The sequence below is a fragment of the Dipodomys merriami genome, unplaced genomic scaffold (genome assembly GCF_024711535.1).
Source record: "Dipodomys merriami isolate MVZ:Mamm:240054 unplaced genomic scaffold, mDipMer1.0.p SCAF_3, whole genome shotgun sequence".
In the NCBI taxonomy this organism is placed as follows: domain Eukaryota; kingdom Metazoa; phylum Chordata; class Mammalia; order Rodentia; family Heteromyidae; genus Dipodomys; species Dipodomys merriami.
In genome coordinates, this window is record NW_027204492.1 from 1,626,493 (window position 1) to 1,650,813 (window position 24,321).

Sequence of the window (24,321 nt, forward strand, 5' to 3'; positions counted from 1 at the left end):
AGCTTGTGAGGGATTGTAAGATTTAGGAGCAAAAATAGTACTTAGATGCTTTTACTTGAGCTATGCATTATTTTAGTGTTTGTCTCTGTATTCCTTTATTTTTTCATTCTTTCATTCCTTTATTCCTTTACTATAAGGCTAGCACTCTACCACTTCAGCTACAGTAACACTTTATGGTTTTTTTTTTCCTGTGATTAATTGGAGATAAGGGTCTCACAGGTTTTCCTGCCTGGGCTGGCTTCAAACTGTGATCCTCAGATCTCATCCTCCTTTGTGGCTAGGATTACAGGTGTGAGCCACCAGTGCTATATACTTTTTATGATCAAAATCTAGAGACGACTTTAGTGATGGATCAGGCTGGTAGGGCTGGTGCCCAGGGCATCGAGGACCTGTACCTGCCTACTGGGGGATGGAGAGAAAAGCCTGGAAGGAAGTATGTCCATAGGAAGTATTTACATCCCTTGAAACCATTGGTGATTTTACTTTTTCTTTGTTATTTCTATGGTTTTCAAACATTCTACCGTGAACTTATTTGCTGGTCCTGGGGCTTGAACTCTGAGCCTGGATGCTGTCTTGAGCTTTTGCACTCAAGGCAAGGGCTCTACCTCTTGAGCCACAGCTCCACTTCCAGCATCATTGTTGTTGTCGTTGCTGTAGTTTAATGGAGATAAGAGTCTCACAGACTTTCCTGCCCAGGCTAGCTTCGAACCACAATCCTCATATCTTAAGTGTCCTTAAGTAGCTAGAATTATAGGCGTGAGTCACCAGTGTCCAACCCAAATGGAGTTTTTAGAAAGGCACTTTTCAAAACATGAAATATTTTGGGGGGGGAGGAGGAAGAGATGATAGAAAGTTATTTACAAGGACATAATGAAATAGACAAGTAATTGGGTTCCTCTGGGCTCAGAGAAATCATGAGCAGTTGCCAAAGTCCCACCTAGGACTCTGTCTGAGAAAGGGGTGGAAGGAGGCGATGTTATACGAAAGCGTGCCAGTGTGGGGATTTCTCATTTGCCATAGCCACAGAGCGGGATTCCTGTCCCTTTTCATTTCCCTCCCTTGCCCCTAGGCAAAGCAGCCTCCTCACCTCTTTCTGTCTCCCTCTTATTTGGGGAAGGTTATTGGAGTTTGGAGTGTGTACTTACTAGGCGGGTCCTGCTTTTTGCTGGTTATACTGGAGGCAGAGTCTTGGACTTTTCTGCCTGAACTGATCCAAGCAAGCCTCTGGAATAGCCAGGATCACAGACTTCAGCCACCATGTTTATCTGGTACTACACAATTCTTCAGTTTGCACTCAAGAAATTCTCATTCTTGCAGGACACTTTCCATGTCACTCCAACCCTGAGGGCTTTCCTGGCTCCTGGTTTTTCTTTTCCCTCCTGTAGTGTTTGGGTATTTTCTAGAACTTCCCCTCTTGAAGTGCCACTTTCTCCGTCTTTCTTCCTGAGTTTCTCCTTGGATTCTTTTGCTGCCCTTGGCCTCGGCCCAGGTCAACCAGTCCTTACCTGTGCCCTGATGAGAAGCGGGTGAACGGGAGGTGCCAGAGTAGAGAAGTGACTTCTCCCTTCGTGGCTTCTGTCCCTCACCCAAGGAGGACCTAAAGGGTCTTTCTGCACCCAGTGCTGCAGAAACTGCGGCCAGGCTTGGTCCAGCTTTCTGTTGAGAGTGCCTTGCTTTCATCCTTTCCTACCCTGGATCTGCTCAACCCAAGCTCTTCCCAGTCCCGCTTCCATCTTGGGCCCTCCCCTACCATGGCCTCCTGCCCCTCATCCCTGCAGTGTGTGGCCTCTCCTGACTCACGCTTGACTGAATGGAGACAATCACAGCTTCCCTTAAGGTTGCTAGCGACTCACATCTGGGATGTTGCCTGGAACTTGGCACAAAGCAAGCACTTAAGAAACCATGGTGGCTTTCTACGTTCGCTTCCTTGCCACGTCTTGCAGCTCTAGGTGTCCTGTGGGTCAAAGTGTTTTCTCTTCAGCAAATCAGGGGCTACAATGAGGACACACAGAATGAGTTTTGGGGCAGCTTGCTCTCCCCTGACCCTGCCTGCTCTGGCGAGAAGATGCTTGTTGATACACCTGGCCCATCCTTGTGCCTTCACATTGGTTGAGCGCCATGCTCAAGGGATTCTTGTCCTGGCTCTTCTGGAGGCTGGCTTCGTCTCAGTGCTGCCACAGTACATGCAGGTCCCAGTGGGAAGGAGGCAGAAAAGTTGTAGCTGGGTTTTTTTTTGGGGGGGGTGGGGGCAGTCCTGGGGTTTGAACTCAGAGCCTGGGTGCTGTCCCTGAGCTGCTTTTGCTCAATGCAAGTGCTCTATCACTTGAGCCACAACATCACTTCCTCGGCTTCTTTGAGTAGTCTTATTGGAGATAAGAATGTCATGGACTCCTTCCCCGGGCTGGCTTCAAATCTCCGCCTCCTGAGTAGCTAGGGTGACAGGTGTGAGCCACCAGTGCCAGGCTTGTAGCTGGCTTTTGCCAAAGGAAGGACTGAAAGATGTCCCAAGGTGAAGACAGAGCCTCCTCCAGACCCAGGACAGAGACCAGGTCACTCTGGCCTTTGTGTGGGGCCCAGTGATTCCCCAGATAGCACTTGTGGGGTAGAGGCAGACAAATGGCGTTTGCCTGGGAATAAGGACACTAAGAGACTGGCATCCACAGGTGGAGAGCCAATCCCCTGGGTGCTGGTTGTCAGCTCAGGGTCCTGCTGGCCTTCCCGTCCACAGAGGGGAGGAGCCGGCCCTTGAGGGTTCTCACAGAGCCATGTCTCTGCCACAGGTGAACGGGAAGGAGCTCTCCAGGCTGTCTCAGGAGCAAACCCTAGAGGCCCTGCGCGCCTCCAAGGAGCCCCTGGTGATCCAGGTGCTGAGACGCAGCCCCCGCCTGCGGGGGGACAGCTCCTGCCATGACCTTCAGCTGGTGGACAGTGGCACTCAGACCGACATCACCTTCGAGCATATCATGGCGTTGGGCAAGCTGCGCCCGCCCACCCCACCCATGGGCATCCTGGAGCCGTACGTCCTCTCTGAGCTGTGAGTTGCCCACAGGAGGGCCCCGGGCCCTGCCTCCAGAGGCGCCACTGATGCAGCTCTAGCCATGGCAAGGAGAGCCAACTCGGCCTGCCCCTCTTGGGCAGGGAGCAGGCTCCTGGGCCTCCCACACTTGACCATGGCAGCCAGGGGGCTCAGAGAGTCTCAGCGCCAGCCGGCCAGCCTGCCTGGGACCTTGCTGTTCCTCCATCTTCTTTCCTCCTCTGCCGTCCCATCGTCTCTGCATCACTCCTTGAATCTTCTCACATCTCTTGTCTGTCCCATTCCTCCACCTGCTCTGAATTTCCTCCATCTCTTCAGCTTCTTTCTTTGGTCCACTCGGAAGAAGGGCCTTTCATCCAGGCCTGGTGGGCCGTGATCATGTGAGTGCTGACTCCTTCGGACACAGGGCGATGGCCTGGGCAACCTCCTATGCAGAGAGGGAGGCCACAGGGCCGCGAGCAGCCACACTTAGCTTTGGGGCAAGGCAGGCAGCCCCTGGAGGCAGAGGGGTGCCTGTCTGTTGTGCGGAAGGCCTCCCATGCTTGGGGAACTCCTGGGGGTGCTGCATGAGGGGGACCAGTGTTGGGGGGGGGCAGGTGGGGCACCTGGAGCTTTGGAGAATGCAGTTCCTGGCCTGGGGGGTGGTGAAACGGGGAGAGCTAGGCACGCCTGCGTGCATCCTCAAGGTGGACCCCTGCGCACTCCAGAGGAACATTCCTAGTTCTTCTGATCACATTGCGAAGAAGTGGCGTAGGGAGGAGGAAGTACCTGGCCATCTACCCTGGAAACTGCCCCAGAGCAGGGTTCCATGCCGAGTGCACTGGGGCTGGTCAGCCTAGGGCTAGGGCACCACAGGAGCCAACGGCCTGCCTGACCCCCCACCTTCTCCTGGGCAGCCCCCCCATCAGCCATGAGTATTATGACCCGGCGGAGTTCATGGAGGGCGGCCCGCAGGAGGCAGACCGTATGGACGAACTGGAGTATGAGGTGAGCCAGCCTGGAGGCCGCACAGGGCCTGCAGCCAGCCTCAGGAGCCAGTGCAGCCCTGCTTTCTGCAGCCCTGCCCAGGCCTGGCTCCCGCTGCCTCCAGTGAGCACCTGGCTGAGTTAGGGCGGGCGTGGGGGACGTGTGGTGCGTTCTGTGTTGGTGAGTCCTCGTCCCGTGCATGGCTGTCCTGTGTGTCCTGCGTGTACGTTGTGTGCGGCTTGGGTATTTCTTGGCACGGGAGACACTGAACACTTGCGCCATTTGGGATGGTAAGAGAAGGAAGCCCTCAAAGCCAGGGGCTGGACTCTCAGATCAGGTGACTGGAGGGGGAGGCGAGGGGCTGGGCTGAGGCTGCTGCACACTGCAGGCCCCCTTGCTCACGTGGCCTGGGCCTTTCTACCTCTGCTTCCTCCCATACCCCATGTGGCAGGAGGTGGAGTTATATAAAAGCAGCCACCGAGACAAGCTGGGCCTGATGGTATGCTACCGCACGGATGACGAGGAGGACCTGGGCATCTACGTCGGAGAGGTATGGAGGTGGCCGCTGAGCACTGAGAGGGCCTGAAGAAGCTGCCATTGTCTGCCTGGGGCTTCCAGGTGTCGCAGTAGGCTGTTAGGTGAAGTTCTTGTCCCTGAAGCCTGTTGCTTCTGTAGGCAGTCTCCTGCACGTCTAGGCCCAGGCTTTGTTCTCTCCCAAATGCTACAGCCAGCCCCTCCAGGACCTCCATCAACAGTTTCCCAATGAAGCTCATCTCTCTAGCCAGGTGCTGGTGGCTCACACTGTAATCCTAGCTACTCAGGAGGCTGAAATCTGAGGATTGCAGTTGGAAGCCAGTGTGGACAGGAAACTCTGTGAGATTCTTATCTCCAATTAACCACCAGAAAACCAGAAGTGCAGCTGTGGGTCAAAATGGTAGAGAGCTCATGGACAGCACCCAGGTTCTGAATGCAAGCTCCATGACTGCCCCCCCCCAAAAGAGCTCACCTCTCAAACGGAAAAGGTTCCCCTGTGTATCAAGCCCCAGGGCTGATATTTTCATTATGGAGAAGCATCCAACAGCCTAGGTCTTGGTGGAAAAAAAAAAAATCAATGTCCATGCATAGGAAGGTTCAAGTTGGGGGTAAGGGCATTCAAATATTGGGGCTCATTAGCATGTGCTCTCCCAAGGGAGGGAGGCAGAGATCCCAGGGGCCTGTGCTCTGCTTCCTGGAACTTGGAAGCTGCTTCTGGGCGTCGAGGTGGGAATGACAGAGCCTTCAGTTTGCTTAGCCTTCAAGGTGAGGCTTACCCCTGCTCACTGCAAAGGACACCACAGTAGGTGCTAAGTCCCCAAGGTGCATGTGTCCTGCAGGTAAACCCCAACAGCATTGCAGCCAAAGACGGCCGGATCCGTGAGGGAGACCGCATCATCCAGGTGAGCACTTTGGAACTCAGCCTATTCCTGGCCCTCTCTCGCTGAGCCTCTAGCCTGAGGGCTGGCCATCTACTGTGTCTGAAACCTGGGTGGGATCTTGTCTCTCTTATGCTCAACTGCCCCAAGGGGCTCCTGTGTACTCAGGGAATCCATGGGTACCACCCCAACTTCCTTTCCCTCCGTTCATGGTCCATCTTGTCCTGCCAGCACATGTACTCTCACACACAGTTCAAGCCCTGTCCTGCCCTGCCAGGGCCCCTAGCTTTCTGGTTGATTGTCTCCTGGCCTGTCGCAGATTAACGGCATGGATGTCCAGAACCGAGAAGAGGCAGTGGCTATCCTGAGCCAGGAGGAGAACACTAATATCTCCCTGCTGGTGGCCCGGCCTGAGAGCCAGGTGGGTGTCTATACCCACCAGCAGGGCGCCCTGGAGTCCCCAGCATCAGGCTTTCTGCCTGGGCAGTTGCACGTGTGATAGATGCACAGATAGCTATAACAAGCGCCTGAAGTTGTGGGGTAGAGGAGCGAGGCGGGGGGGGGGGGGAGGCAAGGGGGAGGAGGGTCGCAGAGCCTGTTTCCCCTCCCAGTCTCTGGTGGCTGAGTAGATTGGGACACCCCCTGCCCCTTCCTTCTTGGGTTGTTTGCTTGACTTTCACCGAGAGTATGGGACCTGGAGGGGAAATAGGGAAGGTCCGTGACGTGGTGAATGGTGAGGATAGCTCAAGTCCATCTCTGCAGCTAGCGAAACGGTGGAAGGACAGCGATCGGGATGACTTCCTAGACGACTTTGGCTCTGAGACTGAGGGGAAGCTGAAGTCGCCCCCTGCACAGCAGGTAGGGAAGGGCTTCCAGGGTGAGTAAGAAAAGGAAGAAGGGTCTGGGGGTGTCTAGGGCTTCTTAACTCAGGTCAGAAAAGGAACTGGCCTTGAAAGCCCTGCTAGGCCTGTCGTATCCCTGCTGGATCCTAACTGATTTGGGGGTCTTTCCTGCCCTAGCCTGGAAATGAGGAGAAGAGGGCTCCCGATGTGGGCGCAGGCCTGAGCAACAGTCAGGAGCTGGACAGCGGCGTAGGCCGGACCGATGAGAGCACCCGCAATGAAGAGAGTTCAGAACATGACCTGCTGGGGGATGAGCCCCCGAGCACCACCAACACCCCAGGAAGTTTACGCAAGTTTGGTCTGCAAGGGGACGCCCTGCAGAGCCGGGACTTCCACTTCAGCATGGACTCCCTGCTGGCCGAGGGGGCGGGGCTGGGGGGAGGGGACGTGCCTGGCCTCACCGACGAGGAGTATGAGCGCTACCGGGAGCTGCTGGAGATCAAGTGCCACCTGGAGAATGGCAACCAGCTGGGCATTCTCTTCTCTCGGGCCTCCAGTGGTAACAGCGCCTTGGATGTCAACCGCAATGAGAGCCTGGGCCATGAGATGGCCATGCTGGAGGAGGAGCTCCGGCACCTGGAGTTCAAGTGCCGCAACATACTTCGGGCGCAGAAAATGCAGCAGCTGCGGGAGCGCTGCATGAAGGCCTGGCTGCTGGAGGAAGAGAGCCTGTACGACCTGGCGGCCAGCGAGCCCAAGAAGCACGAGCTCTCAGACATCTCGGAGCTGCCAGAGAAGTCAGATAAGGACAGCACCAGCGCCTACAACACGGGGGAGAGCTGCCGCAGCACGCCACTGCTGGTGGAGCCCCTGCCCGAGAGCCCTCTGAAGCGAGCCGCGGCTGCTAACTCCAACTTGAATCGGACCCCAGCAGGCCCCCCTGTCGCCAGCCACCCTAAGGCGGCCCCTCCACCAGGGAGCCCTGCCAAGTTCCGATCCCTCTCCCGGGATCCCGACGGGGGCCGGAGACAGCATGCAGAGGAGCGTGTCCGCCGCAGTCCCAAGTCTGGGGTGACCCTGGAGCGCGTGGGCCCTGAAGGCAGCCCTTACCTCTCGAGGCGCCACCGGGGCCAGGGCCAGGAGGGCGAGCACTACCACAGCTGTATGCAGCTGGCTCCGACGCGGGGCTTAGAAGAGCTGGGCCACGGCTCGTTGGGGTTGGCCGCGGGCCCTCGGGTGGGTGGGGTGGTGGCCGCAGCTGCTGAAGCACCCCGCATGGAGTGGAAGGTGAAGGTGCGCAGCGATGGCACCCGCTATGTGGCCAAGCGGCCCGTGCGAGATCGGCTGCTGAAGGCCCGGGCCCTGAAGATCCGGGAGGAGCGCAGTGGCATGACCACCGATGACGATGCTGTGAGCGAGATGAAGATGGGCCGCTACTGGAGCAAGGAGGAGCGGAAGCAGCACCTCATCCGTGCCCGCGAGCACCGCAAGCGGCGCGAGTTTATGATGCAGAGCAGGCTGGAGTGTTTGAGGGAGCAGCAGAATGGTGACAGCAAGCCCGAGCTCAACATCATTGCCTTGAGCCACCGCAAGACCATGAAGAAGCGAAACAAGAAGATTCTAGACAACTGGATCACCATCCAGGAGATGCTCGCCCACGGTGCACGCTCTGCCGATGGCAAGCGCGTCTACAACCCTCTGCTCTCCGTCACCACTGTCTGAGTTATCCAGGCAACTGGGTCCCAGGCCTGAAGGGTCCCTAGAGCCTGGCTGCCCCTCACCCTCCCCTAGAATCTAGTATGTGTGTCTATGTGTGTGTGCTTGCACGCTGTGCTTGTGCACCACTCCTGTCTTTTGTGTGTGTGCACAGGACTTTGTTAAGCAGAGAAGACGCAAGAAGGGGCACCTCCTTTCCAACACATGCTTCCTTCTCCCCAAGTAGAGACCATGTTGTTCACACCAAGTATTAAGGGCATACCTATAGTGGATTGTGTGTGCGTGTGCGCACACGCTGATGACACACCCAGTTGCTTGAAGTGATTATTTGGAGACAAGGAAGTGGGTGCAGAGTGGGGGGCAGTGGGCTTCCCTAAGCACAAGAAGAGCGCAGCCTTTCCCCCGCCCCTGGGAGCTGCTGTTATTTGTAGAAAAAGGCAACCCTGAATGTTGTGGTTTCCCCCTTTCTGTGCTTGCCAATAGTTGTTTTTCTGTTTTGTGGACCTGCTCTGGGGGCTGGCAGCTCCTTCAGGCAGCCTGAAGAAGGTGGATCCCACCGAGGGTTGGCTGGGAAGGAGGTGGGTGAGGAAGGGAGGGCTGGGGTGGGAGGGAAGGGGGGGGAATGGTGGGAGGAATGGGAAGCAGCTGTCCTGTGGCCTCCATCCTGAGGGATGGGGAACCTGTGCCTTGGCGTTCAAGGCTCACCTTTGGGGGTCACCATCTCCCCCAGCAAATGACTATAGGGATTAAGGGGGTAGTTTCCATGTCAAAAGGATTCACTGAGCCTGGGTCTGTTACCTGCTGCCATCTTCCGTGTCAAGGCTATCTTGGCCTAGAGAACCCAGTGACAGGCAGGTGGGCTTAACCGAGGGAGATAGCTCCGGCCTCTTCTTGGGGTTGCAGTTGCTGTGTCACCTGTGTGGTGTCCCTCAAGCTTGGAGAAACCCAGATTAGAGGCCGACTGTCCCCACCCCACGTGCATTTCAAGAATAAAGCAAGCTGCCTTTTTACTCTGTTGAACTGTGTCCTCCCTGTGTTTATTCTCATTGTGCCATTTTGTCTGTGCCAAGAGATGTCAGCTCATTTATCCCTACATGTGAAGATCCAAGTTAGTGATGGATAGGTCCCTTCCCTAAAGCTGCTTTCCGCTGCTGGGTAGGCTGGGTCACAAGGGTACAGCTTCAGCCCTGATTGCCACACTGATTGTCTGGGAGGGAAGAAAGACCCATGTGACAGCAGCCCTGCCCATGAGCAGCAGTGGGTAGTAAAGGGCTTAAGGGAACAGAGCACAGTGCTAGGGATCCTCGTTTCATTTCTGATGGGGCCTTTCCAGCCGAGGGCCTAGTAAACCCAACCTCCCTAAACTGCTCTGCCCACTTCTAAGAACCCCAAGGCCAGCTGTTCTTCAGCATGCCTCCTGTTGCCAGGGGTTCTGATGGTGCTGTAGCCACCCTGTTCTTCCACTGGGATGCGCACAGGGTATGGGCCCAAATGGGCTGAGCCTCAGCTCCTTGGGCTGGCTTAAGGGAGGGAGTGGTGGTGCCAGGAGGGCTGGTGGCACCGGGTTATTGAGGCCCTGACGCACTGCCATTGGGCCAGATGGTGGAATTAGAACCCCAAAGAACAAGCAGTTGGGTGTTGGAAGTCACTTGTCATTTGCTCCTTAGGAGCAACAGGGAGCGGCTGCTGTTGCCACCACTGGGCTTTATTTGGAGTCCAGAAGCCTCATCTACTGAACTAGTGTATAGCCTGGTCCTGTCTTCTCAACTCACTTTCCAAGGCACGCTTCATCCTGGCCTTGGTGGGAACCCCTGGCAGCCTCGGGCTGGTGAACACAGGCCAATCTCACATCAAACGTCCAGCCCTTACCAGTGCCTTAGGACAGAGTCCAGGGCAGGGAAGAGGGCAGTCTACTGAGCAGCTCTTCCCCTCCTACTTGGCTCAGTTGCGAGGGCGCTGTCAGCTGGTTCCAATGATCTCATTGTTACCCTCAAGGAGGCACGTGAGGCAGCCCAGGCACACATCTGGGATGGGTTTGCTTGGGATTTGCACCCGGCCCCTTTGGACCCTAGGGACCTCACTAGCCTACTCACCATCCACGGCATGAAAGAACACCAATCATCCAGTGATTGGGAACCAGCATGCACCAAGCCTGGAAACTGGGCTTGTGGGACGGCTGGGGTGAGCTTGAGTGTGAGTGGGTGCAGGGATGTCTGCCTGGGGTCATTTATACAACTATACATGAGCCATCACAAAGATGATGATGATGAGGGGCTGGGGAGGTGGCTCAGTGGTAGAGTGCTTGCCTTGCATGCCTGAGGCCCTGGGTTCGATTCCTCAGCACCACATAAGCAGAAAAGGCCAGAAGTGGCACTGTGGCTCAAGTAGCTAGAGTGCTAGCCTTGAGCTGAAGAGCTGAGGGACAGCGCCTCAGAGTTCAGGCCCCACAACCAGCAAAAAAAAAAAAAACCCAAAAAAACAAAAACCCAAAAACAAAGATGATGGTGAGGACTTGTGATGCTGACGGCTAGATGTGAAACGAAGGAAGGAAGGGCCTTCCGTTCCTGCCCTCCAGCCCAAGGCACACCTGAGTCACAGGGCCCCCTGCTGGCCCTAAGAAGGTGGTGACCCAGCTCTGCCACAAGGAGTACGTGAGGCATGGGTGAAAAAGTCTTCGCTGAAGAGGTGTGGATGGCCCTGGGCCCAAACCATGCAACCAGGACAGGGACTCAGAGAAGGTGGACACGGGAAGACGTGGCCCGGGGAAGGTGGACAAGGCGTGGCAATGGCAAGCCAAGAGCAGTGACTGTTTATTGAAAGAAGCAAAGGAGGGCTGGGGGTGCTGTACTCAGGCCTGGATGTGACTCTTTGCGCTGAAAGCCAGGTAGTAGATCACCAGGCCTATTGCTGCAGCCAGCACCTCGGTAGATACCCAGGGCCCATTCCAGGTGCCCTGCAAGGAAAGGGACCATGTGGAAGGCAGCTCAGTCAGGGGACTGACAAGTGATTGTTGAGCCAACTTCAGTTGCTTGTTCTCGGGGCATCAAGACACATACTGGCCGATGCCAGCCAAGTAGGTAGAGCAAGGCTCTGGGGGATGGGAGACGGGGGGGGGGGGGCTTCCCTCAGGCCCAACTCCCCAACTCAAAAACCCAAATGATGAGGTGGGCCATGTTCCCATAATGAGACCACTTACCCTATGGTCCACACTGACTGTGAAAAGGGGCGAGATGATGGAAATGTCTTCATTATTTCTCTGAGCCTGGAAGGGAGGTGCTGGGATCAAGAAGGGCTCAGTAGACTGGCCAGATGAGGTAGAGAGGGGTAGGAGTGGTGGGAGTACTGGCCCGAGTCATGGAAGAGCAAAGGGGGAAACCAGGCAAGAAAGAAGGGACAGGCGGGGCAATAGCACGGGAAGGTACTTATTTTGCCCATCCTGCCCCACACATGTAAAGGATGCTAGTGGAGTGAAGCTCCAGTAGGGGACAGAAAGGTTAGCAGGCTAGAGCTTGCTGTGGGGAACAGGCATGCCTTGTGTTCTTGGGGACTTGGGAAGGGATCCAGATGACACTCACCTTCCTTAAGAGGCTATAGGACTCCTCATCGAAGAATCTGACCTCATAGGTACCTGCGTGGGCGTTCTTGTGGTCCAGGCTCCAGGACACCTGGTTGGTAGAGTTTAGCGGGGAGTGGGCAGAGTGGACACAGGAGGGACCGCCTTGCCAGTGCTGGCACACTAGCTCTCCGAGCAGGCCCCAAGTCCTGGAACCCTGACCCTGCATCAAGTTCTAATGACAAGCAGGAGGTGGTAGCCGTCCCCAACCCTGGACTTGGCATTCTTACCTGGTAACGGCCCACATCCTGACCCCGGGTCACGGGAAATTGTTTTCCACTGACATCAGCATAAAGAGCCATGTTCTGGGTTTAGGGGAAGAACAAAGGGAGTCACAACCTTTTCTGGACATGGCTCACCAAAAAGTAACCACAGGAACAGGCCAACAATAACCCAGACCCAGGTTACTGAGAGTCTGTATCTTTCCCCATCTGCCTCCCTTGGGGAGATTAGCCCCCACTCCCTATTATAGCCTATGCTGGCCTAATGACCAGAGTATTAACTATGAACAGGTGGGATGCTAGAAAGGCCTTCGTTATTTCTCAGAGCTCACAAGGGAGGTGCTAGGGTTGGTGGCTGAATAAGCTTCCCAAGAGACCCTTACCTAAATAGTGCAAAGGACTTTTGGGAAGATGGGTCAGAGCTCCTCAATCTCAAAGTTGTTTACAAAATATTCACATGGAGGCATACTCTGGCCAAGTATATCAGAAAAGGAATTAGGGGCCTGGAGGTTAGGCCCAGTCCTTTCTCAAGTTCCAGACATTCATTCTGGAAACAGTGGGGTGTCTACCCAATGCTACTGAACGCAGGCAAAGCATGTCAGGAAAATATTCTTGCTCCCTATGAATGGGAAGCCTTGTTCTGTTACCACATCCTAAGGTCAGATTGTTGATTGCCAGTGAGGGGCACCGTTTCCCGCTTCCCCCTGCATCCTCCCAGCTGAAATCCCACCTCCTCACCTGTACCCTGTTCTTGCATGTCAGGGAGATCTCTACAATGAAGACCGTCTCAGTGGAAATGACTGCGTCCGAAGTAGTATAATAGGAAGGGGTGATCTGGGGCTCCAAGCAGGCCTCTGCTGTGGAGAAGAGGCAAGGCCAACTCGTGTGAATGCTAGGTTGAGGACAGAAAGGGCGTGCCTGGACTCTCCCTTCCACACCAAATCAGTTGACAATATACATAGGTCCTTCTGCTCCAGCCAGGAGGGGTCTGGGAGCGAAATCCCAGCACTCAAGTACAGTGGAAAGGGAGGGTGTACTGGCCTCGAACAGGCCCAGAAAGGGCAGGAAAGCTCTTCAGAGCTGGACTTCAATGCAACAGGAGGGAAGAGAATATGTGTCTGGGCAGCACAGGAAGTGGATTCACTGTATGACTCGGATCTGTGCACCCCAGAAGCCAAGAGGGACAAGGCAGCCTCAAACTGGGTGCTGGCGATGCGTGTTTCAAGATATGAAAAGGGTCTCTGCATCAGCCAAGGTCAAGGCTGGCCCCAGTGTTCCCCAAAAGGCACCAATAAAAGAGGCTCTGGATCCAAGTACACAACATGTCTCAGTAAACTAGGCAGCCCCAAGAAAGCTGTAACCATCCCACACTACTTTAAGCGGGAAAGTTCTCAACCAATTGCTCTCCAAATGGGATGTCTGGCTAGTGTGACTGTTTGAGGAAGTCAGATAAGACTTTGGGTCTGTGTGGCCCAAGGAAGATGCCTGGGAATGGGAGTAGGAAGTCATTCTCAGGACTCAGATTCTGCAGGCTTCTCCGCCCAGCTAAGTTGCAGTCTTTTTCCTGTGGACAAGGAGGGGCTCCTGGCCAGGTTTTACAGCCAGGCTGGTCCTTTCAAGCTAGCCCTGGTTACAGCCTGGAGAGAGAGAGTGTGGGAAGTGTAGCCTTTAGTACAGCAGCTCCAACTCAGGCCCTCAGACCCGATGTGCCGGCTTTAACAATCTCCCAAACACTTCCAACACTGCAGGCTGAGCTCAACTCCGCCACCAGGTGTTAAGAAGATAACATGAATATAAATCAATGGGACCGTGGCTCACTGCAAACTCTGGACACACTAGGAAAGTCACCTCACCAGTCTCTGGCCTGGCACTCAAGGCCCCGGCTCACTTCTTCGGCATCCTATCTAACTCGCCATGCGGTCTCCCGCTGCTGGGACAGTCTTTGCCCTCTCTCAGTTTGCTGGGGAAGCTTCGCCTGGCCCGCACTGGCTCCTCCCTGGCCAGTCCCGTCTCTCCCAGCAACTGCTCAGCGCCGTGGAGTTTTGCTCCTGTCCCAACTACCACTGAGGCAGGGAGCAGGAGAAGCAGGGACGTGTCATCTTCCCGACAGGAGCCGGGTGGCCGGGAACACAGTGCAGGATTTGGGACTCTCCCGCGAGCAAAAGAGAGAAAAAAAGGCTTAGCGGCTTCTGCCAGCAGCCTGGTGGGTGGGCAAACGTGTGTGGTGCTTTGGTCGCCGCGCCCCGCAGCGACAGGCCCCGGTAATGTCCACATCCCCACCTCGCCCGCACCCCTTCCTCTCCCCCCACCCCCACCCCCCAGCACCACCTGCCGCGGGACAGAGGCTCGCCAGAAGCAAGCTCCGGCCAGGCCGCTACCTGAGCAGCAAGAGAGGCCGGACAGCAGGAGTAGCGCCAGGGCGCCGAGAGATGCCATCGCCGCCATCGCCTCTTCTCTGCCGATGGGAAAAGAGAGCAAGCTACCCTGAACACGCGGAGCAGACGAGGAAGCGCGACGCGTAAGCGGCCACAGCAGCCAATCGCGTGTCGGCGGGCTAGGCTGGACTGCGTGACGTTGCTGGCGGCACTGACGTGTCCCCTCCCCGAGCCAGGGGTCCTGCCGGCTGCGCTCCCCCCACAAGATGGCGGCCACGACACTCGAAACACCGGAAAGGGGCGTGGGAACCGGCGCCGCTGTGCGCGTGCTCAATACAGGGCTCACGCCTTCCTCTTGAATTGCTCCCTTCGTCGAACTCTCGCGAGAACGGTGTCTCCAGGTTGGGATCTGCTGCTGCTGTCACTTTCCGTCATGGCGCTCAAGGTGGCCACTGCCATCAGCGGCGCTGCAAAGACAGTGCTCAGGCCATCCCTGTTCTGCCGTCCTTGGGAGGTGAGTAGGGGAGCAGGTGCAGGACAGCTGAAGTCACCGCCGAGAAACTTTGCACCCCATTGTGGCCCGGGCGCGGCAGAAGCTCCTGAAACAGCTTGGAGTTCCATTGGTTGCGGTCTCCGGGAGGGGCGGGCAGAATGATGAGTGCCGGGTTCATTGGCCACCTCCGGTGTCAGTGAGGGGCGGGGGGAGGGGGGGAATTGATTCAAGTCGGCCCTGGTCTGTATCGGGTGGCAGGGGCTCCATAGGGATCCGGAGAGTGGGCCTCGGAGGCCGGGTGTCACCGCCCTAAGTGTCCTTGGGAAGGTTCTCCCAAGGCGATCACGTGTTCGGACTCGCCTTGCCGGTACCGCTTTGGGTATCCCGTTCCTGGACTCAGTTCCTCCTCAGGTTTCCCTCTCGTGGACCACTTTTTCCTCTGTCCCCGAGAAGGTGTAAAATCACACTTTACCGAATCAACACTGCTACCTTCCAGTCTTAGGGCCTCTAATTTTCGCCTCCTCCAAGCGCCTGTAATGAGAGGGAGCTAGCTAGAGTTTCTGAGGCTGCTGGAGGCCACTGGGGCTTTTGCTTCCCCAGTTCTCCGTTTGGGTTCTTGGGTATTCAGCTACAATTCTCCCGTGGTAGGTGAGGATACCTTAGGTCCTAATTAGTACTGCTTACCAGCAGCTAGCCAACACTGGCCCTGGGGAATAAGAGATGACCTCCAGGCCATGCTACCCCACTGACCCACTACATGGCCTTAGGCCAGTTCCCTCCTCTCACTTGGTTCAGTCTCCCCTCTGTCCTATGGGGGGAGGGGACTTCATGTTCTCAAAGCATCCTGTCAACTCTGACCTTCTAGATCTACACGATTTTGCTGACACTCCCTGGGAACACTTCCACTGCCTATGTTTTCTTTCCCCTTCTGTTCTCTGAGAGAAATGGCATATGCTTTATGCAATTATCTTTACAATCTGATTACTTACACTTTGCAGATGTGAGGACAAAGGCAAATAGAGGATTTCCAGAGGCCTTGTGGGCTTCAGCAGTTAGGCAACTTCTGCCAGTGTTTTTTCCCCTTGGTACTAGGGTTTGAACTCAGTCTAGCACTTGCAAGGCTTGAGTTCTGCTACTTGCTTTTTGCTTTTCTTATTTTCAGAACCTTTTTCTTTTTCTTTTGGCCTGAGTGTGATCCCTTGAGTACTTGTAATGACAGATGATAGCCACCATGCTTGGTTTTTATTGGTTGAGATGGGGTCTTGTGAACTTTTTGTCCAGGCTGTCCTGCAACAGGGATCCTTCTGATCTCAGCCTCCCCAGTAGCTAGGTTATAGATGGGAGCCACCAACACCCAATTTCCTGCAGTTGTTTGGTGATGATACTGAGATTTGACCTTAAGGTATCATAAATGCTAGGCCTGTACTCTACCACTTAAACTATACCCCCAGTTCCTTCTTGCAGGTTCTTCTTGTGCATGTGTGTACTGTAATTTGAATTCGGGACCTCAGATTCTCAGCTTTTTTTGCTCAAGTCTTATGGACTTTCCTGCCCAGGCTGGCTTTGAACCATGATCCTCAGATCTTAGCCTCTTGGGTAGCTACAATTACAGGCATGAGTCACTGGTGCCCAGCCTCCCACAAGTTCTTGATGAACCTATCTCCTCTTTAATTCCCTGTCAGAGCGTGTGCATCCTTGTTGGGGCGGGAACAGGGGCAGTGAATAGTTGTTAGCCACGTAATTGTTTGCCACAGACTGATTATCTGAAGTAAGAGAACCCTTATAGAGGGTCCCGCTGCTTGGTACCTCCTGGAAAAGCATGCAGCCACTATTGACACGTGAGCAGACACAAATTTGCCAAAGAAAGAATTCTTGGTAAGATGTGGCATATAGGAGCCTTTCAATGGAAGGACTTTGCACTTCATCCTGTCTTTCCATGGCACTATTGGAGTTCAATGGTTCAGTAGGAAGCCTGCATATGCCCAAGCCTGCCTCAGAGTAGCTGCTTCAATTGTAGCTTTACAGGGCCACTTGGGTATGAGGTGGAGTCTTTGGAATCCCCTGAAGGAAAATACTTGCCCCTGGAGGGAGCATGGCCAACCATGTGTCTGGAGAGTTCTCTGGGATTTCTGGACCAAACCCAGTGGGATGTCTAGCATAGGAAGCAGGTGCTGGAGAGCTGGGAGTGATGTTGCCATCCATGGATGGGTCTACACAGACTTAGAGCCAGGACTGGCTCATTGCCACTACCAAAGCCCAGGGGGAAAGAACTACTGGGAGATGCAGGGGTCAGCCTGCTGATGGGCTGTATGGGCTGGTAGGGTCTTCTCTGTGGGGGCCTACAAACAGTGTACAGACCTCCTCTTGCTTTAGCTTCCAGCAATCTCATGAAGTCAGTGCTTCCCTTCATGCATGCTAGGTAAGTGCGTTACCACTAAGCCACATTCCCAGCTCAATGCTTCGCTTCTATGGATTTGTTTCTTTGTTTCTTTGTTTCTTTGTTTCTTTTTTTTTGTCCCTTGTGGGGTTCTGTCCCTGAGCTTTTTTGCTCAAGGCTACTACTCTACTACATTGAGCCATATAGTAGGGCCACTTTTGGTTTTTGAGTGGTTAATTGGGGATAAGAGTCTCATGGAGACTTTTCTGACTTGGTACTGCAGTCCCCAGATCTGAGCCTCCTGAGTAGCTAGGATTGCAGGCGTGAGCACCTGATCCCTTCCCATGGATTTCTGACAGGAACATTTAGCCAACTTGATGGTAGCAAATGGTAGATTTGGACTGAGATCTCACAGATCTCCATTTGTTTCTTCATTTTCTGATGTAATTATTCCTTGTGTTCCAGTTCTTGGAGAGATACTGTGTTGGATCTAGGAGTGACAACTAGAGAGGCATGGGAAGGGAGCGAAACAGCAATAATAACTTGTGGAGGGGGCTCGTAGATGGTGAGGACATTCATCCACCCAGACCATGAAGTAACTAGTAGTCTTCGCTATCGTCAGTCTTCAGCAAATGGCTGCATTTTCCTACAGATTGCTTTTTTGGTATGCTAGTCTTGGGGTTTGAACCCAGGGCCTGGGTCCTGCACCTGAGTTTCTTTTTTTTTTTTTTGGTCGGTCGTGGGGCTTGAACTCTGGGCCTGGGCGCTGTCCCTCAGCTCTTCAGCTCAAGGCGAGCGCTCTACCACTTGAGCTACAGCGCCACTTCCGGTTTGCTGGTGGTTTATTGGAGATAGGAGTCTCACGGTCTCTCCTGCCCGGGCTAGCTTTGAACTGCGATCCTCAGATCTCAGCCTCCTGAGTAGCTAGGATGACAGGCGTGAGCCACCAGCACCCGGCTACCTGAGTTTCTTTTGCTCAAGGCTAGCACTCTGCTACCGGAGCCACAACTTCACTTCTGGCTTTTTGGTGGTTCATTGGAGATAAGAGTCTCATGGACTTTCCTGCTCGGGCTGGCTTTGAACTGTGATCCTTAGAGCTCAGCCTCCTGAGTAGGATTACTGGCGTGAGCCACCAGTGCCTAGGTACTCATTGCTTTTGATTTCTGTTCTTTTTTTTTTCCTGCCTAGTTCCCCTTTATTAAGACAGGAAAATAAGGATTCAGTGAGACTAGGTTTTTTATTCTATTAGACCCCTCCCCCACACAACATTCTAGGAAGCAAAGTAATACAACAAAGAACAATGGTGTGAACAATGAAATATATAGATAAGATCTTCTGTTTTAATTTTTTTATCCATATCCAGTACAAATAGATAATTATACATTCTGCAATAGATTAGGAATTAACAGGGACATATAAGACCATACTCATGAGCTTCAAATGACTAAGCTGGAAGCATTAGCAAACTCCAAGAATGGACAATGCAAAGGCTATAATAGGCTTAGTGCTGCTATTTAAAGTAATGAATTTTCTCTGCTTTTTGAATTCATTTCACCAAACCATCTCCTCAGCAGGTCAGATATATTTTGATTTCTGTTTTAAAGGGCTTATCTCAGCAATGGGATATTGTCTTCTTACCTCCCTGTTCTGACATACTGTAGGGACTATATTGGGTTTGTAGTAAAGAAAATCCTGAGAGAAGATGTGATAGCACAGAAATTGTAGTAAAGCGATTCCTTTCTGCAGAGAGAGAAGGCCAGCTCTTGCCAACTTGACTTTGGGGGCTGGATGTTGATAATGTTGACCCTTGGCTTGTCTTTGGCAGGTGCTGTGTGCCCAGGAGGCTCCCCGGAGGAGCATCTCCTCAGTAAGTACCTCTCTGAGAAGTGTGTGCCCACGTGCGTGTCTCTGTATCTTTGTGCGTGAATACACACGTCAGTGTATACACACGATGTGTACACATGTGTGTACACATCTGCCTGCACTTGTTGTTCCCTGGCTTTCATGTCCTTCCCTCCGAGGCATGGTCTCCAGAGGTCACTCACCTCGCCCTTCCCTGAGTTGTGCTAGACAGCGTCTCCAGGGGAAAGGCCTTGGTTCTCTGGTCACTGCCTTGTACCTCCAACCTTGGCTGATCCGTGTCTTCTTCCTTTCTGTCCTCCCTCTAGCAACAAACAATTGTGAGTATTCTGTTCCTCCTCTGTGCTAGATTTGAGGGGCTCTTAGTTGCTCTGGGATTATCCCAAGTGCAGGTGGGCTGCTGCTGACCAGGGAGCCCCAGCAGGACGGCCCTGTCTTGGATGGGGGAATCCCTGCTGGCCTAGCTGGCACCTTAAGGTTGGCTCACCTGTGGGACCAGTGACGATGGGAAGAAAGGACCTGGCTCAAGCCCTTGGACACATGTAGATGACCCAAAGGCTCACCTCTCCATTCTCCCTCCTTCCAGCCTCCGTCAGCTAAGTATGGTGGGCGGCACACAGTGACTATGATCCCAGGGGATGGCATTGGACCAGAGCTCATGCTGCATGTTAAGTCTGTGTTCAGGTATGGCTATACTTGTCCCCAGGGAGGGTGGTGTCCCAGGCCCAGCCAGCGGTTTCCTCAGACCTCTGTGCCAAGTTGCCCAGTGTGAGCCCACCAATTGTAGCTTTGCTTAAATGCCTGGTGAGATGGAGACAGGGAGGCCTGTAAGACCAGGCCTTGTATTCCAGTACCTCTCATCAGGCTGACCTGGGCGTGGGGAAGATAACATGAGTCCTGCTTCCTAGCCCATTGTGGAATTCAGGGTTGACTTTATCAGTCGGAAAGGGTGGGCCCAGTCCCTTCTCAGCCAGGGCCAAGGGAGAAGGGGCAGGGAAGAGCCCTTGGCATGCACCGGCGTGGGTGGGTCTCCTGGAGGAAGCACCGGCTGCCCTAGGCCAGCCTGCGTGATGCTACGTCTTCCCAGGCATGCGTGTGTGCCTGTGGACTTTGAAGAAGTGCATGTGAGCTCCAATGCTGACGAAGAGGACATCCGCAACGCCATCATGGCCATCCGCCGCAACCGCGTGGCCTTGAAGGGTGAGTTCAGGGGCTACGCTGAGGTGCTAAGTAAGATTCCTTTTACCTCTGGGCACCAGTAGCTCACATCTGTCATCCTAGCTACTCAGAAGGCTGAGATCAGAGGGTCCTGGTGTGAGGGCAGCCCAGGCGGGAGTCTTTGAGACTCTTATTTTCAATAAACCATAAAAAACCAAAAGTGGAGGTTTGGCTCAAGTGGTAGAGCACTAGCCTTGAACACAAAAGCTCAGGGACAATATCCAGGCCTAGAGTTCAAGCCCTGGGACTGGCAAAAGGAAAAAAAAAAAAAAGATTTCTTTTACCACTGACTAGACTCTAGTGGGCCCCACTGGCTTCAGTGGAGGGGTTTTCTGGCTGGAGAGGACTCTCTTCGTTGGAGTCTGTGTTGCTTCTCTGGGCCTTGTGATGCTGTGACTTCGAGACCTTGATGTGTCCAGGCCTTGTGGCCTCCTTCCTGCCCTCCTTCTCCTTAGACGGTATTCTACCCACACCAGTTTGGTGCTGAGTCTTTCTTCACAGACCAAAGCAGGGAAACGGTTCTGCAGTTCCGGCCCTCCGCCCCTCCGCCCACTGCCTTGGCTCTGGCCGCCGCAGCTGTTCATGTTGTAGACCGGGATTCCCGTTACCTCTCCTGGCTTGCCATGCTTATGCCTAGGTGCTTCACTAACACCAGTCATCTGCGTGCAAGCCCCAGGTGCTGGCAGTCCCCCGGGCCTAATGCCAGCTGCAGGGTGCCCTCACTAGTCTCAGTGAAGTCAGCCTGGGCTGGGGGCACCTTGAAGGGACAGGCAGTCCTGCTGAGCTAAGAAAGGCCTCTCTGCCTGGCACCGCCTGGCTGCCTTCTCCCAGCAGCTTCTGTCTCCTAGCCTCACGGGACCTCTGCTTTTCCTCCTCTGGGTGCCAAGGCAACAGGGCAGGGCTTGGCTCAGCCAAGCTATGGTCTACTTGTGGCCTTTTCTAGACAGTCACTACATGGCTCTGAGCTGGGGATTGTGTAGTGCCTTGGTTTGAGGCCTGGCAGGAACCTCAGTAAAGGTCACCTTGTTAGCATCAATTTGGCCAGGCAGGCTGTGCATAATTAGGATTGGTTACTTCTTCTTTTTCTTTTTTTTTGACAGTCCTGGGACTTGAACTCAGGGCCTGGCAATGTCCCTGAGCTTCTTTTGCTCAAGGCTAGCCACTGTACCACTTGAGCCACAGTGCCACTTCCGGCTTTGTCTGTGTATGTTGTTCTGAGGGATCGAACCCAGGGCTTCATGCATGCTAGGCAAGCTCTCTACCACTAAGCCACATTCCCAGCCCAGAATTGGTTACTTTTCCTTGATACAGAGGAAGCCTGAGCATAGAGTGGGCAGAGCTTACTGGCCAGCTGCCAATTGTATTTATTCAATAAGTTTAGTCACTTGATAGATATTTATTGAGTGTCTACTAGGTGCCAGGTGTTTTTCTAGGTCCTTGGTACCCACTATCAGCTGCCCTCCCCCACATACCCCATACCGTCTGCCTTTGTGGGGCCTACACTGCAGATTACATCCTAGTGTTCCATGAAATATTTTGTTCCTGAAAGCTACTTGTCCTCCAGCTGGACCAGCTCTCTGTGCACTTCTCCTGGCCAGGCAGGGGGATGTGGCAGCACAGCTAAGCCTGGGCTCCCTTCTCCAGCCTGCTTGCCTTGCTCTTGTTTTGTAGGCAACATCGAAACCAACCATAACTTGCCACCTTCCCACAAATCCCGAAACAACATCCTTCGGTGAGCCCAGAGCCTGGGGTGGATTGGTGGAGGTCAGCAAGTCTGCACTGAGAGGGCTTCACACCCTCTGGCAAGATGCCAGTCCAGCCTAGCCTACTTCTTCCCTCCTCTGCCCCCCTTCCAGCACCAGCCTGGACCTCTATGCCAATGTCATCCACTGTAAGAGCCTGCCGGGAGTGGTGACCCGCCACAAGGACATAGACATCCTCATCGTGCGGGAGAACACAGAGGGCGAATACAGCAGCCTGGAGCATGAGGTAGCAAAGCTGTGGGACTCTCGTGGGTTATGACAGTGGCAATGAGTGTGACGAGGGCCGTTGTAGAGGAGAGACCTCAAGGAACCAAGAAAAGGCAGCCCAGCAAAGGTCATGGTGATGCCTGGGGAGAAGCCAGAAGTACTCAGCAACAGGGTTGCGTCGCGGCACAACCATTATGCCCTTCTCTCCTGCTCCTTCGCAGAGTGTGACGGGAGTGGTGGAGAGTCTGAAGATCATCACCAAGGCCAAGTCCCTGCGCATCGCTGAGTATGCCTTCAAGCTGGCCCATGAGACTGGGCGTAAGAAAGTGACGGCTGTGCACAAGGCCAATATCATGTATGTCCCTCGCGTGCCCGGAAGCGGCTCTGGAACGGCTTGCTCAGCTCTTTTTTATTTTTTATTTTTGTGTCATTCCTGGGGCTTGAACTCGGGGTCTGAGTGCTGTCCCTGAGCTTTTGTATTCGGGACTAGCGCCCTACACCTTGAGCCTCAGCTCCATTTTCAGCTTCTTGCTGGTTCATTGGAGATGAGAGTCCACAGACTTTCCTGCCTGGGCTGGCTTTGAACCATGATCCTCAGATCTCAACCTTCTCAGTAGGTGGGATTATAGGCATGAGCGAACGGCGCCTGGTTCAGCTCTTTGCTGACACTCAGTTTCTAGAACAGTGGCTGCCCATCAAGGAGCCATGCCCAGGGTTGTGCCCTGGTGTCTCCAAAGGTCTGTACCCTGGCCAGAGTGTATTCTCAGGGAAGATGGGCTGGGGTTATGCCCCTTGAGCAAGCGGGGGCAAATTAAGGGCTAGTCCTCAGGCTTCCATGGCCCTTGGCACGCTTCACCCCTGCAGCTAACTATAGTGATGGGCCAAGATGGTATCCTGTGTCTCTCCTACCTCACCTCTGCCTAGGAAACTAGGTGACGGGCTCTTTCTCCAGTGCTGCAGGGAGGTGGCGGCTCGCTACCCCCAGATCACCTTCGAGAACATGATTGTGGACAACACCACCATGCAGGTTATTAGTTTCCCTGGCTCCACAGCCTCCTGCCCTGGGCATCGCAGCTTCTCCAACTCAGCTTCCTCCTTGTTCCACAGCTGGTATCGCGGCCCCAGCAATTTGATGTCATGGTGATGCCCAATCTCTACGGCAACATTGTCAACAACGTCTGTGCGGGGCTGGTCGGGGGCCCAGGCCTTGTGGCTGGGGCCAACTATGGCCACGTGTATGCAGTGTTTGAGACAGTGAGTGTATAGGAGGGCAGCCCTGCCCTTTCTTCTTGTCTCAGCAGCCGTGGGGGGTGGGGAGTTGTATTTCATATCCCATGCAGTATTGTGCAGCCATTAGCACTACTGATATGCTCACGAATGTGGCGTTCTGAGAGAAATCTCTGGACCTTTACACACCGCCATCCCCTCTCCTGATGTCCCCTCCCCTGCTCTGTGTCTGTGGGCATGCCTGTGTTGGACATGTTAGCGCGTCCCTCCTGTCCTTTGCAGGCTACAAGGAACACTGGCAAGAGTATTGCCAACAAGAACATTGCTAACCCCACAGCCACACTACTAGCGAGTTGCATGATGCTGGACCACCTCAAGTAAGTGGCACCCTGACGCCTGTCTGAGCTCTCAGCCAGTCCTCTAGGCCTTGGTGACCAAAGGCTGTCTCTGTTCTGCTCCTCTAGGCTTCACTCCTATGCCACTTCCATCCGCAAAGCTGTCTTGGCGTCCATGGACAACGAAAACGTAAGGTTCCGCTCCCCTGTCTGGTGTTGAGCTGGCGTGGCTGGGCTGAGGGGCTGGACATAGCCATCAGCACGGATTTTGGCCTCTAGCGGAAGAGTGGTGTGAGGTTGGGTGGGGTTTCTGGGCCTTAGCTGGTCCTCCTGCCCTCCCAGTGACAGTTCCAGGGAGACAGGTCGGCATCCATGGGTTGCCTGAGGGGAGGGGTGAGGGCAGACATTGGCAGGCCTGGTGTGCCCAAGTGGCTTTGTCTCCCCAGATGCACACTCCGGATATTGGGGGCCAGGGCACTACGTCCGAAGCCATCCAGGACATCATCCGCCACATCCACATCATCAATGGCCGGGCTGTGGAGGCCTAGGCTCTCCCCGGGGCCCCCTCAGCTGTCCCCTAGAATCCCTGTCACTCCAGCATCCCAGCCTGCTTGGTGGGTAGACCCCAGAATAAACAGCTTCTACCCTAGGCCATGGCCATG

General features: G+C 54.4%; 3 protein-coding genes across 7 annotated transcripts in view; 2 read left to right on the forward strand and 1 right to left on the reverse strand.

The window, feature by feature from the left end:
• Positions 1-8,542, forward strand: part of Pdzd4 (PDZ domain containing 4) — a 28,772-nt gene extending 20,230 nt beyond the window's left edge. The window contains exons 2-8 of one of the 3 annotated variants that reach the window (XM_070039498.1): positions 2,781-3,034; positions 3,931-4,021; positions 4,452-4,550; positions 5,374-5,436; positions 5,732-5,833; positions 6,175-6,270; positions 6,432-8,542. In XM_070039498.1, the coding sequence (XP_069895599.1) occupies positions 2,781-3,034; positions 3,931-4,021; positions 4,452-4,550; positions 5,374-5,436; positions 5,732-5,833; positions 6,175-6,270; positions 6,432-7,976 (2,250 nt within the window). In that variant the 3' untranslated portion in view covers positions 7,977-8,542. The remainder of the gene's footprint in view (positions 1-2,780; positions 3,035-3,930; positions 4,022-4,451; positions 4,551-5,373; positions 5,437-5,731; positions 5,834-6,174; positions 6,271-6,431) is intronic. The other 2 variants (XM_070039500.1, XM_070039501.1) reach the window with 2 other exon arrangements.
• Positions 8,543-10,763: 2,221 nt separating this feature from the next.
• Positions 10,764-14,475, reverse strand: Ssr4 (signal sequence receptor subunit 4). Of its 2 annotated transcripts, none has more exons than XM_070039507.1 (6): positions 14,183-14,475; positions 12,543-12,661; positions 11,814-11,888; positions 11,546-11,635; positions 11,167-11,232; positions 10,764-10,923 (listed from the first exon to the last, which is right to left on the reverse strand). In XM_070039507.1, the coding sequence occupies exons 1-6, from the start codon at positions 14,247-14,249 to the stop codon at positions 10,819-10,821; spliced, it is 522 nt and encodes a 173-aa protein (XP_069895608.1). In that variant the 5' UTR covers positions 14,250-14,475; the 3' UTR covers positions 10,764-10,818. The 2 variants fall into 2 exon arrangements, with proteins under 2 accessions (XP_069895608.1, XP_069895607.1); XM_070039506.1 differs by having other exon boundaries at positions 12,543-12,658; positions 14,183-14,346.
• Positions 14,476-14,570: 95 nt separating this feature from the next.
• Idh3g (isocitrate dehydrogenase (NAD(+)) 3 non-catalytic subunit gamma) lies at positions 14,571-24,308 on the forward strand. 2 transcript variants are annotated; one of them, XM_070039504.1, is made up of 12 exons: positions 14,571-14,693; positions 18,875-18,916; positions 19,496-19,593; positions 19,997-20,109; positions 21,799-21,859; positions 21,984-22,116; positions 22,319-22,452; positions 23,022-23,124; positions 23,205-23,351; positions 23,607-23,701; positions 23,789-23,849; positions 24,106-24,308. In XM_070039504.1, the coding sequence occupies exons 1-12, from the start codon at positions 14,613-14,615 to the stop codon at positions 24,205-24,207; spliced, it is 1,170 nt and encodes a 389-aa protein (XP_069895605.1). In that variant the 5' UTR covers positions 14,571-14,612; the 3' UTR covers positions 24,208-24,308. The 2 variants fall into 2 exon arrangements, with proteins under 2 accessions (XP_069895605.1, XP_069895606.1); XM_070039505.1 differs by lacking the exons at positions 14,571-14,693; positions 18,875-18,916 and adding an exon at positions 19,211-19,229.
• The last annotated feature ends 13 nt before the right edge of the window (positions 24,309-24,321 follow it).

Bases quoted from the DNA above. Each gene is read 5' to 3' on its own strand.
- Ssr4 (XM_070039507.1), bottom strand. From the start codon at position 14,249: ATGGCGGCGATGGCATCTCTCGGCGCCCTGGCGCTACTCCTGCTGTCC. The intron at 11,636-11,813 runs GTAAGAATGCCA...TCTACCAACCAG, and splicing joins AGGATGTGGGCCGTTACCAG to GTGTCCTGGAGCCTGGACCA. The intron at 10,924-11,166 runs GTAAGTGGTCTC...CTTTCCTTGCAG, and splicing joins CAGTCAGTGTGGACCATAGG to GGCACCTGGAATGGGCCCTG.
- Idh3g (XM_070039504.1), top strand. From the start codon at position 14,613: ATGGCGCTCAAGGTGGCCACTGCCATCAGCGGCGCTGCAAAGACAGTG. The intron at 22,453-23,021 runs GTATGTCCCTCG...ACCTCTGCCTAG, and splicing joins GTGCACAAGGCCAATATCAT to GAAACTAGGTGACGGGCTCT. The intron at 23,125-23,204 runs GTTATTAGTTTC...CTTGTTCCACAG, and splicing joins TGGACAACACCACCATGCAG to CTGGTATCGCGGCCCCAGCA.